The sequence below is a fragment of the Sceloporus occidentalis genome, unplaced genomic scaffold (assembly GCF_023333645.1).
Source record: "Sceloporus occidentalis isolate IW3139 unplaced genomic scaffold, rSceOcc1.0.p SCAF_121, whole genome shotgun sequence".
NCBI classification, from domain to species: domain Eukaryota; kingdom Metazoa; phylum Chordata; class Lepidosauria; order Squamata; family Phrynosomatidae; genus Sceloporus; species Sceloporus occidentalis.
Window position 1 is genome coordinate 1,311,090 of NW_028317101.1, and position 15,803 is coordinate 1,326,892.

General features: G+C 37.5%; 1 protein-coding gene across 2 annotated transcripts in view; it reads right to left on the reverse strand.

Annotated features, from left to right (window-relative positions):
- Positions 1–14,627, reverse strand: part of LOC149282199 (dynamin-like GTPase OPA1, mitochondrial) — a 45,165-nt gene extending 30,538 nt beyond the window's left edge. The window contains exons 1-14 of one of the 2 annotated variants that reach the window (XM_089498476.1): positions 14,376–14,627; positions 13,989–14,085; positions 10,740–10,813; positions 6,777–6,887; positions 4,259–4,312; positions 4,056–4,160; positions 3,514–3,600; positions 2,996–3,109; positions 2,645–2,725; positions 2,348–2,422; positions 2,168–2,239; positions 1,773–1,872; positions 1,136–1,266; positions 430–502 (exon numbers count right to left, since the gene is read on the reverse strand). In XM_089498476.1, coding sequence (XP_089354602.1) covers positions 430–502; positions 1,136–1,266; positions 1,773–1,872; positions 2,168–2,239; positions 2,348–2,422; positions 2,645–2,725; positions 2,996–3,109; positions 3,514–3,600; positions 4,056–4,160; positions 4,259–4,312; positions 6,777–6,887; positions 10,740–10,813; positions 13,989–14,085; positions 14,376–14,624 — 1,423 coding nt within the window. In that variant the 5' untranslated portion in view covers positions 14,625–14,627. Of the gene's footprint in view, positions 1–429; positions 503–1,135; positions 1,267–1,772; positions 1,873–2,167; positions 2,240–2,347; positions 2,423–2,644; positions 2,726–2,995; positions 3,110–3,513; positions 3,601–4,055; positions 4,161–4,258; positions 4,313–6,776; positions 6,888–10,739; positions 10,814–13,424; positions 13,533–13,988; positions 14,086–14,375 lie in introns of both variants that reach the window. The other variant, XM_089498477.1, reaches the window with a different exon arrangement.
- Positions 14,628–15,803: the final 1,176 nt, after the last annotated feature.

Below are 15,803 nucleotides of genomic sequence, written 5' to 3' on the forward strand. Positions count from 1 at the left end.
CGCTGCTTGTACTTATTGCCCTATAACTTACAAAAAACAGCAAAAAAACATAAAAACATTGGGTATTTCTAAACTCAGGACAAGTAGTAGAATCTATTTAGCTAGTTTTTTTACTTGCTTTTTTAGGCGAGTAAAAGATTTTTCAAATAAAAGTCATAAAATGTGTTTTTTTTTCAATTTTGCACCATGTTTTTTTTATTTTTTTTATAGTAAATAAGATGATACGATCAAAATAATGGTATCTGAAGAAAGCCCATCTTGTCCTGAAAAAAACAATATATAACTTATGTGGGTACACTAAATGGGTGAGGAGAAAATTACAGCTGAACACAAGCACCACAAAAGTGTCAAAACAGCCTCGGTCCCACAGGGTACAAAACGAAAAATGAGCCCGGTCCTTAAGGGGTTAAAGCCTATTATTTGTATTACCTTTCCCTGTAACCACGGCAAAGTACCCAAGGGCTTTCATCGGAAATAGTTTGCCTTCAATGATCTGCTGAATCTAAAAAGACAGGTAAGATGTACTGTAAAACGCATAGTATTGAAAAGTGTTTCGTAAATTACTAATGACCTAGTTTATCAAATCCTACAGTTCTGCACAGTAATTAACCCCTTTTTAACCACGCTTCCCCATTAAAAAACAAGCACAAAAAATGCCTGCACTGATTTGCAATACGTAAAATGCATTGTATTAAAAACCTACATGTATATATTACGGGGAAAGGTATTTAAACGCCCTGGTCTCAGGATATGCATGACTACTTCTTCCCATTATATTATCTCTCCCTATTCTTTACATTGATGAGTGGTTCAGGAACCCTTCATTAGGACTGGCGACAATAAGGAAGAAAACCTACAGAAATAAATGTATGGAAAATTGCTGGCCCTGCAACTGAGAAACAAACCTCAGTTTTTGTGATGTTAGCTATATTGCCAAAACAACTACAATGGTTTACCAAACACACTGCACAAGCAACATGTAGATTTATATCAATGTAGTTAAACGTTACAGCTAAAATGACAAAATACATTGACTACACTTCTAAAAAAAAGTGCTAACTATAAAAACATACCGTCCAATTGTTATACAAATGAAAGAAAACTTAAGCCAAATATATCAAATTAGATAACTTACCCGGTTCGGACTAGCCACATTCTTCTCCGCAAGGTCTACTTTTGTTAAAACAAAAATGGTGCGCTTGCCCTGCGGATCCATCTGGCTCACGAGATCGGTTACAATACTCCGCTCTGCATCCACGGACCCGTCTGTAACAGTGAGGGACACACTCAGTTTCTTAAATGTTTCATGGGGGAGATTTGTAAGTAATTATGGTATTACTACATTGTTTCTTTAATTATAAGGAATCGGGTGGCTCCAACATTTTTGTATTAAGAGTATTACAATAAAAAATAAGTTTTCAAATAATGTAATTTTCTTTAAGAAAAAAACAGTTCTACTTTTTGAATAATATAATGTTTTAAGACAGCTGCATATTAGTCTTGTTTTCCAACTGAGCATAGAGTTTGAGCAGGGAAAGTCATGCAAAACACCACTACTACAATAATGAAAGCCTCCATGACTGCAGATAAAGGAATCTTATTGTAAAAAAATGATAAAGCTAAATAAATCATAAATTACTATTTACAGCACTGAATTTTATGCCCAAGGAGAAAAATATTTAACATATATAACACCACCCATGATTACCATCAAGGATGTTTGGTTAGTAAAGTCTGGCTTAGATCACAATTGTACTCAAGTAAACCTGTACCTTGAATGCAGAGAATAATGGCATTTGGATTCTGCATATAAGCCCTGCTGATGTTGAATATAGTCTCTTTGGTATCTGGAGCCATCCCCGAAGTCACAGTCTAAGATAGAAACAAATCAGATTTAGTATACATGATTAAGTACCCATTTGCTCATGGAGGTTCACCATCTGTAGAGAGTTGCCCAGAAGTGGAGAGACAACCACCCTGCCCCCCCAAAAAAGCATATATCAGGATATGGAAGACCTTTTGGGTGGTTAACCCACTTTTCTTCAAGGTTTTGGTCCTTTGATACGCTTCTCATCAGCTCCTTATCATGCTTGCAAATTGAGATTATCCTATTCACTTGCTAACTGTCCCAACATGCAATGTCACATTACCCATTAGTGCAACTTACACTGATGACTCCTGGTAGATCCACAAGGACCATCCTCTGAATGCCAGGACCCTTCACACTTAAAGAGATTGTCTAAGTAGAAAAAACAAAACTGTAACAAATACATGTAAAACGCAAAAGAATGCTAATAATTAAGTCCTTATTTGTTTTCTTAGAGGATTTAGGAAACAGCAATTATACCTCCGGACTAACGGTTTGTCCATTCTTTACACTCTTCCTCATGCGGACCTCTATTTCATCCCTCAATGCCGCCAGCTGTCAGAAAAACATTAATCAACATCTTAAATTTTAAATTACATAATATTTGATCACTGCTACTATAATAACATTAGTAATCGGGAAACTACAAGTCACAGAGTGGGATAACCCACTAGTTTAATTGGCCAAAAACATGTTTTTCCCTTAGATCACAAACACAGTGCACAAAAAGCATAACAGAGGATTTGCGGATGATGATTATGAAGTATGTTAACTTACATCTGCCTCCTTGGTGAGATCAAACTCTCGCGAACTGTCTTTAAACACAGCAACATGGTGAGGGCCTTCGCTTAATGTAACCTAAAAAAAAAGAAAAGAAAATATACTTAGGGTGTCTTTACTACCCATTTATTTGCATTTATCTGTGGCAGTGATTTTGCTCAAGCGTATGAAACATCACAACTGATCATGACTACTATTAAGCTGACATTTCTGTATTCATTTTGCATTACATTTAATACTGAAAAGTTTACTTTCATAATACTGATAAGTTATCCATTTTACGCAAAACCTATGACAGCTGACACCAGATAACTTCTGATCGAAAATCCGTTGGGTTTGTCAAAGTACCTTTACTGGAGAGCGGGTCATCATCTCTCCAGAACCACGGGGGAAGATCCGGGCCTGTGCAATCATTTCCAGGACGCTGGTTTTTCCTGCACTTTGGTCGCCAACTACAATCACCTGTGAAAAGGAAGTCCATTTTATACACACAATGTATTACTTTGATCTTATTTTATTTCAAACATTAAATGATTTTTGTAACAATCCGGCAGCCCCACCCACTCTATATGCTTTCTGGTTAGTGATATGCAGAGACATCTTGTGGTGGATAACCATACTACTGAAAATTGTATTTCAAGGAGCTTTTCATGAAGCGTTAATATATTTCAGTGTTGTTACTTTTCATACAAATTACTTCAACATCCGCATCGTCTCTTTGCAATTATAGATTTTAAACCGCAGAGATAGATATTTTCATGACTCTTGATCCACAGTATTCACAAGTTATTTTACTATTACCACATTCTGCAATGATATGTATGTTATTCTAGTTGTACTTTTTACAGTTTATATTACATACATACCCTAGGCAAATGGTCTTGGGTGTTGTAGTTAGCATCGTAATCAGATAATATGTCCAACACCTCTGAGTACATATCAATCAAGGATTTCTAAAACGTACAAACAAAAAAACAGTTATGCTTCATTCCAAGGGAATTAAATACATTGAATTCTGCATTCCAGCACCCAATAGGCAACAGACAGAAAACCAATTAACAACAAAATGACAACAAAATGACATATCTGTGCCTATACCAACACATTCCCCTTCTTTCTGTGATATGACAACACCTGGTACAGAGAAGGGCGAGTTCCTTGATATGGTTCCTTAATATAGCCGACACAATGGCTTTTCTGATGGTACTTTTAGAGTATCAGTCAATGTAGAAATATGTCATTAAATACTGTTTAGTAGCATATAACTTTTTTAAATCTTTTTCGAAAACAGATTGTCAGCAATTTCCTGTCTCAGAATCATATTTAGTCATTTGAAATTGTAAGTAGATATGTGAATCCACTACAGGGATCTCATAGCATTTGCTTCAGCAAGACAGACGAAATTCACCTTCAACTTCCTTTGATGAATTCCTTTGTCATCTTTCTGCAGCACCAGCTTCCTCAGGTCTTTGTTTTCTTTCTCCAGCCGCTCCAGAATCCGCTGGTACTTCATCTGAGAACAAAAAATAAAATGTAAATCGAATTTATGGGGACTCCAGTCTGCACTTTTAATGAGATTCGAAAGCAAACTGGTTTGTAGACGGTACATACTTGCGTTCTCAGAAGCTCTTCTTGCAGTTGATCTACTTTCTCTTTGTCCGAGGTCTAATCATAAAAAAGAAAAAAGTAAAATTGTACAAAATAATGTAGGCCAGTGAGAGCCATAACCTAGAATTAGAGGGACACATTGTACCTATTACATATGACTCTAGATACTGATAACAAGCTTTATATAGCACCCCACTTTAAATGTCATCTTAATAAATATGTACCTTTTGCAATAGTGTCCACTACAAATGTATTATGATCAGTTAGGACGCATTAGGAGATTATAGAATTATATAGACATAAAACACAACATCCACTAGGACCAATGTATAAAAGTGTGTGTGTGTGTGTGTGTGTGTAAATAAAAATAAAAATCCATATGTTGTTTAGGATTTCCTGCTCAGGAAAAAAAAAAACTCAGTTAATCTGCAGCAACATAGTAAAGTAATAGCACACATGCATGTTTTTTCATGTTCTGGAGGTACAAAGCTCTTACTACAACCCATTTTGTAAAGAAATGTCCTTGGGGTCATTTTAAGTATATATTCTGCAACTAAATGGTACATAGCAGCCATAGTAACATCGCTGTGATACCTTTTTTTTTTTGGATGGAGGGCTCTGTAGTCCTTCATCTGGTCACATGTAAGCATTTATGAATAGGGGACATCAAGAACCCCAGCAGTGTCTCTTATGCGATTATATTTTTACTTACACATGTTTAATAGATGTACTTAGGACCTTAACGTATATTAAGGAGAATGTATTACAACTGCAGTGAAAAGGAGTAGTTATCAGGGTACATATGGTATGCATGTTTTGGGAATCATGGTCCCTGCCTTCTAGAGCTAAAAATCTACTGAGATCCATCTTACCTACAGTGTCAGAACTTACACCATAGGATGAGAATGTCAAAATTGGAGCATTTACTTAACACACTTTACACATTATCTACTATGCAAATACTACACAAAATAAATTGTCAATAAATATTTTCTTTAAAGGGAAACTTTTTTTTTTTTTTTTTTTTTTTTTAAGGCATGTACAGTCTTCAATCTTCTTGTAGCTAACATACAGAATGCCAAGAGGAGGGAAAACAGTCCTTTCCATATTCTCCCTAAAAGGACGAGGTTATCAAATCTCCCCTGGTGCTTTGACTCATAACAGAGGCAGACCAACAATAAATTTTCTTCTGCAAATTAGTGCTTACAAAAAATGGAAAAAAAGGGGAAGTGATGAGCCACTAAAACTAGAGAAGTTATTCTGAGACCACTAGAACGTTGAGTAAACTCCATGTACTGTCTGGGGTCCATATAGATTTCCCACTAAGCGGACCTGTTTGCTTAAAGGAAGCATATACTCAATCCAGTCATCGGCTTAAAACCTCAGACATGATAAATATATTTTACGTTTATGTTTTAAAACATGATATCTGCACTCACCCACTAGCTGTGACTATCCTACAAAAGGCCCTTAACTCACATTTCTTGAGGGTACCGATGTTCACTTTTCTTCCAAAACAAGCATATGCGGATTTCTTCAGAGAATCTTAATAAAAATGTATTTGCATGCACCTGAAAGATGACATCGGACCAGCCAGAAAATTGTTCCAATGGCAATATGTAATCAAGTCCATTTATAAATGTTACCATACTGCTTAGCTAAGGCAGGGCTTGACAACTCCAGATGTCAGGTCACCATTAGGGCTATGGGAGCCAATAACCAGAGCCAATTTTTCTATCCAAATCTGGTTCATGTGTCCAGCAGCTGGCTCTGAACTGGCATTTCCATTCTCTTTATTATTGTGTGACCTTCTAAGAGCATGTAATACAGTAACCAATCAACTTAACTAGAAAGCTTCATCTTTTAAAGATATATCTCGAGGCTTAAAGTTTGGATTTCCTTTTACGCTAATACATTATCTTACCATGTGAGCATGTAGGGATGGTGAAGTTACTAATGAGCTTCTTTAAGCCATGAAAAGCTTTTAAAGAATACTTATTGCCAACGCATGCCCAGTTTCTAAAGCTGCACTGTTTGTTTGAACTGCATAAAACACAGGACGGCCAAGGCATTATATAAAGTAAACGTATAGATAGAAAAAAAAGGATTTAAAATGTATTAAGCATGCAAAATAGTCACATTAAGAAGTAAAACTACTAATGTGCAGGCCACAATGAACGGTGAACACAGGTTTTTTGTTTTTTTAAACAGTTTCTACACTTGTACTAGGACAATCACCTGTTATATGCAGTCTTTAACTTCAGAGATCCTTCTTTTTATGATAGAATGAATACTATAAGCAGACAGACTTACCTGTATTTTATATAAATGGTATGGATGGATGGATGGATACATAACCTAATTTGGTTGCCAACACTTAACGAGCAAACTTCCTCGTTTATCACCCCCACAAAAGCTGGTAAACATGACTTTTACTCGAAGAAGGGTGTGTAATGTCACCCCCGAGGCACTGAGAGGGTTATATGTCCAATGTATGCAGTGCACTAAGAAGAAGCATCACCTTGCGCTTCTGTTGTGAGGTGCCCGTGTTAATGTTCCCGGTCGCCCTGCGTGCCTCCTCTTCATGCTGCTTGATCTGCTCTTGTAATAGAATAAGTTCACCAAGCAAACCCTGCCATGAGTTTACAGAAAGAGAGAGAGAAGGGGTGAAGGTGGAAGACAAAAACCATGATAGGAACACAATTAAATAAAAGGGGCAAACAAAAGACAAACGTGATAAATATTTAGGGTTTAAATGGAAACAAACATGCGAGTATGGCATTTATTGCGAGAACAGCCAACAATCCCAAACAGTATGTCTCGGGTACTACTTCAGGTTTCTCTGATGAGTATAGGTTGTTTTTGCTCGCCCAAAATAATTTGAGTCTAAAGTTAAATGTCACACTCACTCCCAGCAGTCGCGTTATTAGCTAGACAGGATCAATGGCAACTGTGTTATTATAACCTGAACAACGTAGCTTCACGTGTCACAGGGAGACTAGCAATAGCTTATAAAGTGAACACAAAAAAATATGTTAGTAAAGCAATCTACACGGTGCATAGAGTCCAAAGCTAAGCAGGCAAGTTGGCATCAGCAATAATTATGTATATATATACACACATATATATACATACACACACACATATATATATATATAGATATCTATATATAGATACACAGACACACACACATACAGAAGGTATGAAGGCAGCTCAAGCCCTATTGAGCCCACTCCAGAGTAGATTTTGCATAGACTCCAATGTATTTCAATGCCGGTATTTTTTTAGTTATTGGAGTTAGAAAATTAGACTGCTGTCTCATTTAATTCCTCCCCAGCGACCTCTACTGGAAGCATTTGTTTTTACACGTCTTGCACATGCTAAGGGACATTCCCAGTGAAATCAATGGGCCTACAGTATGTATGTGCCAATTTGTAAGTGGTAAAATGCACTGGGGTCCATGCAAAATACAAATATACATATTATTGTTTTATATAGCGCCATCAAATTCTGTAGCACTGTACAATGGGTATGTTGAGAACTATATGGTTCCTCTAAGTAGCCTGCCAAGATCCCTTCATCTGGTAACACAAGACTACCTATACTGCATGACAGACAATGGAATACAGCGGGGGGGGGGGGGGGGGGGTATGAATGGAGAGGAACTGAACTTGTTAAAAATATTGTTTTTATAATATCACACAAAATGCAGTTCCTGCCAATTTATCTTATGAGTGCTCACACCCACCCAATGCCCTATGGTATAAAAGGCAGGTTTAACCCTCAAATCGGAAATGAGTTGTTTGGTGTTTTTTTTAAGAAACATATTTGCTTCACTTTTTACAGCTTTTGAGGGAGAAAACATTCTACTGTACTTACCACACACACTGACGCTAACAGTTACAAAGAATAAACGTGGACGGTCAGGAAAAAGGTGTTGGAACGAGAATGCATGTACACCCGTATCTATAGCTCCTGCAGCTCCGGGGCATAAATGTCTAATAGTTTGAATTGGGGTTTCTAACTTTGTATAAAAAAGCGAAGCAAACATCTAATTAAATTGCTAATGTAATAAAGTTAATTATTGCCTTTACTGCATGTCACAAGGGTTGGTTTTATTTATTTTTTTTATTTTATTTTTTTTCAAACACACAAGGCAAGCTGGCACAGCAAAAATGAAGACTTAAATGATAAAGAAAAAAAAAAGAAAAACTCCATGACAGGCTCTTGCTTGGGAAACTGTAGTAACCACCCAAAAGATGTATTACGTAATAGTCCACTCTATAATATGACATTTTTTGAATGTTCCATACCAAGCATTATAGGTATTTAGGGGTAACTTGAATGTTTATCTTTCATGAATAAGAAAATTCTATACATTCTGCTAAAAAGGTAAAGGCAGCCTTTTGGAGTAACCATGGCTCCCGGTATATAGAAATTCTTTTTTATGGGGAAAAGCTTAACCCTCAAAAGTATTTACATTAGATGCCGCCTGATTCGAGTCTGTCTTCACTGTTACCGAAGGCCTATATCTGGCCCGTCTAGTCTTCCTGTTTTTCTGCTGTAAACGCTCAATCCTAAATCAGTCTACAAACGATTAAGGTTTGAGTCTTGCAGCAGCCACTCCAATTATTAAATTGCATGGGGGTTTTTAATTGTGGTTAATCAGTGTCTTCTATTGACTTGGGGTGTGGGGGGGAGTCAGCCATCAAATTGTAGGGTGCTTAACAGAATATTTTTTGCTATCTTTGTTGTGTGAGCGATTCTCCTTCTTGAACGAAGCACATGTAAGCCAACCATTATGTATAATTTTCTGCCTAATTTAGCCTGTGATTTTTTTTTTTTTTAAACTGTCACAAACACGCAAATATACTTACTGCCGGAACAGAAACGCAGGACAGGTTACTTCTAAAGATAGACAGGGCTTTAAATACTATTTCTACTTTGTCTTCTAAATCCTTTCGTATCACGCAAACAAATACTGCTAGAATTATAAAGATTAGTGGTATGCAAATGTGGTCATTTTCAATCAGGAGTAAGCGGCACATCACATGACTGCAGTTCAAACAAAACTTTCCTGGAACCAGGTAGCATGCGAGAACCCATTAGTAACTTACCATGCCCCTTACAAAAACAAGGTAACATACAGGGGGTTTATTCGCTAAACAGGAATATGAAGCTTCAGCTCAGCAACTTCATTTTACATTATACAGCACATGGCCATCCCTGTACACTGTATAGCTGAATCAGCACAATTTCTTGAAAGTCACCTACTGACTAAAAAATGCATCATGCAAGGCCAGGGCCATCAATCTCATAGGTTAAACTTGCCATGGCTGGCACTATAATGTATAGAGATAGAGAAGATGATGAGCTGAAATGACCACAGATATGAAGAATTCTGGTGCTGTCATATTCTTGTGCATGCGTGAATTAAAGGGAGTCTCCCGCCATCATATGCACTTTAATTCACATGATCGCCCCATGGTTCCTACGAATTAAAATGTGATCATTTTCTGCCACAGCTTGAATCAGTACTGAAAATCATTGGCGCTTGAAGGAGGGGGGGCTGCAGTTTCTCCATAACGTTCTATATATTTTTTTTTTACTTTCAAAGAATGCTCATTTATACAGTGGTGCTTTAATTCTTCTTTGGTGACACTTCCTGGAACATTAAACTGTCCCTTTAAGTACACATTGGTGCTTAAGCTATATTTTTAACCATAACATTAATGATAATTGTATGCCAAACCCCATCATCATATATTTGTGAACAGTCAAAACTATTAAATTTAAATCCATTAAAATAATACTTCAATATTTGAAAAAGGGTTATTATTCCTAAAGTAGAAGGCCATTTTTAATGTGAGTTTACACAAAATTGAATATTACTCCCCCCCCAAAAAAAGGGTACATACTCCATGCACATAACAAAGCAAACATATTATACAAAACAATACTTTTCTTCTGCACATGCTCAAAATACCAGAAGGCAAATGTTAATATCTTTAGTGATCACAAATATACATCATAATCCATGCACCTGCTTTAAATAGAAGAGGCTTAAATAACCTATATGGAACACAAAGCAAAACACACAAGTACGGAAATAAACAGAGTACTGTCTATAAATCTGTAAATCTATAAAACATTTATGCTGTGTCCCATTCATCATACATATCAACCACTGTAAAATGATCTAACAACCAATTCTAGATTCCTCCCCAGAAAAAAAACCTGCTTCTTTAGTGAATAGATGCCGATGTCCTGCATAAGATAAAGGCTATTAGCCTATTTTGATCACGTCAGAGATTAAAAAACAAACACAAAACTAATATTCATTTATTTTCAACCAAACTTTTTATGTTATATAGTAAGACAAGCAAAGAAGAAGAAAAAATATGTTGTTTGTTTTATACACTACACATAACAGATAGGTGCTATTTTTTTGCTAATAAAAAAATGTAAGCTTATGTTGTCTCACCTTCTTGTACTGTTTATCAGAATTATCATAACCGTGGCTGTCTGTGGCTTTGAAGGCAGTTTCCCCTCCTGAACCTAACAGAGAGACCGTAATGTTACAAGTTACAAGCATGCTCAGTACTTTCACTACCCTCTTGCTGGTTTTATTGCATTGAACTTCTTCCTTTTTTTTATCTCTATAGCTAGATATAGCAGTTTTGGGCAGACAGTGGAACTGTGCAAGGCCTGAAGATGATCAGAAAAACTAAATGACAATCTGTGATTAATCATAAGCAAACATTAAGGCTTTAAAAATGACTCATTTTTTCCAATGATTAACATTTTAGAATGTTGTATATTTCGTTCATTTGACTGTTTTCTATATTCGTCTAAAGTTAAAAATAGTGTAAAAAATAACAAAAAAAACAATGAGATGGGAACACGTGTTTTTTTTTAGTGGATGATTTACCGTATTGGCTCGAATATAGGCCGCACTTTTTTTCCCCACTTTAAGTTTTTAAAGTGGGGGTGCGGCCTATATTCGGGGTCTAGCGCCCGACGCCCGGGACATGCAGTCCCGGGCAGGCAGCGGGGTTTGGATACAGATCCCCCGCAGCGGTGCAGGGGACCTGCATCCTAATCCCCGATACGCTCAGACAGCCTCCCCTGCCAGCACTTCCCACGATGCGTTTTACCTCTGCCCCCCCCCGACTTACCGGAGCAGACTCCCGGGTGTCTTGCGGGGCCGGCAGGGGACATCTACGCAATACGCGTATACAACTTCCGGTGCCGGCACATCCAGTGCCGGCACCGGAAGTTATATACGCGTATTGTGTAGATGTCCCCCGCCGGCCCCGCAAGACACCCGGGAGTCTGCTCCGGTTAGTGAGGAGGACAGTGGCAGCATATCTCGGGCAGGGAGAAGGACAGTGGCAGCATATCTCGGGCAGGGAGGAGGACAGTGGCAGCATATCTCGGGCAGGGAGAAGGACAGTGGCAGCATATCTCGGGCAGGGAGGAGGACAGTGGCAGCATATCTCGAGAGGGAGGACGGTGGCAGCATATCTCGGGGAGGGAGGACAGAGTGGTAGCATGTTTTTTTGGTGCTTTTTTAAAGAAAAAAACTTTTTCTTTAAAAAAAGCACCAAACTTTTAGGGTGCGGCCTATATACGGGGGCGGCCAATACGGTATTAGACCTAACGACCACTTTGCACAATTTGCCCCACAACAAAGAGCTCAATTAATTTGATGTGATATCGTGACCTGGCTCACTTAGATAAATTCTTGAGCTATAATTATACTGATATGAAACTTTGGAAGATTTCTACCATTTCTTTCCCTTTTTTTTCAGAAAAAAACTTGCAGTTCTGTTGATTAGATCAAGTAATTAAAGCAACAGGGTATTAAGCGAGTGCAACACGTAAGACTTACCCTAAATAAAATTGTAATAGGACCGCTATAAAAACACCGAAAACTGACCACTGCAGATTTAGACTTTATCCAATGAATTTATGACATGAAATGATTACAGACAAAGGGGACTCTTCACTAAAGGATGAGATGTAGTTTTAACTCCCTCCCTTTGCTGTTCATTAACAAGGACCAACACTGGCGGGTTTCTACATCAAGAACAGCTGAGCTTGCCCTGTATAATGCATAATTCAAAGGAGAGGAGATTTAGGAGAAATCTCAGTGACATAACTATGCAAGAGCCTGGGGCCAGCTAAGTTTGTTCTAAAGCAGAAGCACACTGGGGCCGGCCCTTCATAATGTACAGGGTCAAGGAGTTGAATGCACAACTCTCCCTTTAGTGAAGAGAACACGCTGTTATGATGATGAGCGATTGAAAGAGGCTTCCTTTCCAGGAATAGCCAATATAACATTCAAAGAGAAATGACATTTTCTTAACTGAGAAGATTGTGTGACCTTCAGGAAATACGGTATCTGTGCCATCCCCTCCCCATTACTAGTCTGATATTGCAGAATTACTAAAAACTATGATGTGGAAAAGTTAATTTGTCATGTTAAGGGCAAGCAAGATTACACACCTAACAACAGAAGCAGATCAGAAGATCCTATGGCTTCACTAACCAAATTGTGACCTGTGAAAAATCAGCAAAAAGGGGAAAAAATATTGTGAAGTATCGAAGCATGGCAGCAAACCTGGAAAGGAAACCCACTGAGAACTCGACTGTTACAGATAATGAAAATGAAATGACGACAAATCAATACACTTCTTATTGTTTTGTTTTTAATTATGTATCTCTCGGTTAATGTTGTTACTAAATCAATAGGTTCAAACGTATAATAATGTTTGGCAATGGTATCAACTAAATACTTATTTCTACAACTATGTAACAATTTTCAGCAATGTAAATGTACATGTAGTACCTACTACATAGACTGGCGATGATCAGCATTATGGTTTAGACATAACAGTCCATATATTTAAACATATACACGGTGACACAGTATATTTAGCACACACTAAATTCCACTTTCTGTTTAAGTGAGTGTACGGAGTCAAATTTATTCCACCCGATTGGGGAAATGTGCAGAGTACTGTGGAAGGGAATCCTTAATCACAGTTGGGTTTTTTAGCTAACAATTTCCACCAATTGGAGAAGTATTTGTGGTTTTGCAATTTAGTTGCAGAACTACAATTATTTTTCATGCAAAGAATGCAAAACCCAAAAAAGCCCTCACCTGATGAAAGCCATCCTTTTAAAAAACTGAAACGCTCTCCAAGTTTATCAAAGTCAGGCAGCAGTTTTGCCAGCTCTTCAGAATCTGGAAGGGCTTTGCTAAATTTTTCTATGAATGAAAAAGAATTAGTTTACATACCATCAACGAAGCAGATGCAATTCTCTACATAAAATTCTACAGACGATACTTCTAGGTTTGTGTTGGATCTTGGTTTACTTTGATACTTTCACCACTCATAATCCTTGGGTATTCTTATCAAACAGTAAGCATAGTATAACTTTTTTGGATGGAAACATGGTTCACTATGAAAGTTGGAGTGCATGCAAATTATCAATTCCCAATAATATGGGAGTGCAAGAAAACAACAATTAGTACATATTTTAACTTTAAAAAAAACCCAAATATTGCGTAACTTATTCTAGCCATGTCCCAGGATAACAACATATTTCTACCCTTTACCCAAAGAACACCACCATACGTATAACCACACATCTGTGCAATACTGATCATACATAATCTACTGCACAAACAATTAGAATACAAAAAGCCTTCATGACTACGAACCAAAATCAATATGTTCATCCAATTCCCAAATAAAATCAGGCACAATCCATTTGTATTCACTAAGGTCTGGAAACATATCCCTCCACTGATCATAGGTCTGAAAAATAGGTAATACATAAGGTAATTAAATAGTGCAATATAAGATATAGGTCCAATGATACTAAATGAGTTTGTAATATATGCCTCATAATCAGGCCTTAGCATTCTAAAAGAAATGTTAGGATATTTATAGTTACCTCTAGTTACAAGCAATTGAGAGCCACAAACAATCCCAAACGAAAGCTGATCTCACACAGATAGCAAATAATATATATAATATAATAATATTTACTTCATTTATTTTATGTCTATCTGCATAACTTTAAAATATTTCCACGGCCTGCTAACCTTTTTGGCTGTGTATCCACCACCAACAGCAGATCCCAGGACAAGATAACGGAGTTTTAAAATCCGAGATGCCAGCCTAGCCACCCAAAAGTTTCGTTTTATCTGGTAGCCATAACCAGGAGCTAAAAGCCTGCTTCTCCATAATGGGACTCGTGAGAGAGACGAATAGCAGCACATCGTGGTTTGGGGTAAGGGCCTCTGAATTGTCAATCTTGAAAAACAGTAATGGTGAATTCTTCGGGTATGCATCTTCCGCAAGGAATATTTGGCGTCTTCCTTAAAACGCTTGTTTACCAAACCCCGACATACAATGCTGAAAATAATAAAAGCTTATTTTTCATATGTATATAAAAATAAAATCAAATGTTTTGTTTGCAATGAAGGAAAGAAGCAATGGTAAATAATTTAGCATCCCAAATTATGACAAAGATACAAAAATACTAAAATACAAAAACACCGTCAAAGCATCTTTACCAAAGAAATGTCTTATATTATGAGCCTATGTGTGGCTAAATCATGACGTTGGTTGGCATAAGGAAGATCAGTTACCTGATTTTAAATATATAACATGAACAAATGTATGGGGGGGGGTCAACTTTCCGCATGTTACAATGTTTCCATGACGACAGAAATGTATGGAAAAACATTTTTCCATAAACACTGCAGTATACAGAACAGGAGCAGCAACTGAAGTTAGAATACTTTAAAATACTGGTATTGGTTTTTCATCAGCTGGGCCTTGACTATGAAAGCAAATTCTAGTGCAAAGTGATACTGGTTGCACCAGGTACTTTTCATTCGTGTTTATATATATAGATAGATAGATATTACATTTTGGCCGTATTAACTGTTTAACGTGTTGTGTAGAGATGCGGCTGTGAGATCCTTGTGTGTAAGGAAACATACTAATGTCCCGACGTTTGCGTTAAATATTCTCCTTTCGGAAACGAGCGTTTGGTCGAGACACTCACCATGAGGCCCGCAACATCTTAGAATCCCAGGGCGCAGGCAGTATATGCCCAACATCAAACCAGCGAAACAAGGGCACAAGGAGCTGTCACCAGCAGAACTTCCGGGAAAGAAAGGAGTACCGCTAAAGGGTCTCGCACGGGCACAGACACTAGAGTGCTAAAGTTCCGGAGCAGAATCGTTCCGCTTGTACAACAGACGTTTGGGGTGTAATTAATACGCAGTAGATCTTTTATATTTGCTTCATTTTTATGTGATAGTATTTGTTATTGTGTCGGACAAGCATAGCTCCCAGGTTGTCTCTGTTTAGTAGAGACAGACCATGTTTTGGGCTCTTTCCCGTTTTCATCTCCTAATACCTCTCCTTTGTAGGAGCTCAGAACCTAGAACCCATAGAGGTTGGTTTACGTAAAACGTGCTTATGCATTAAATTGTGTAAAATAAATACATTACTCTTGT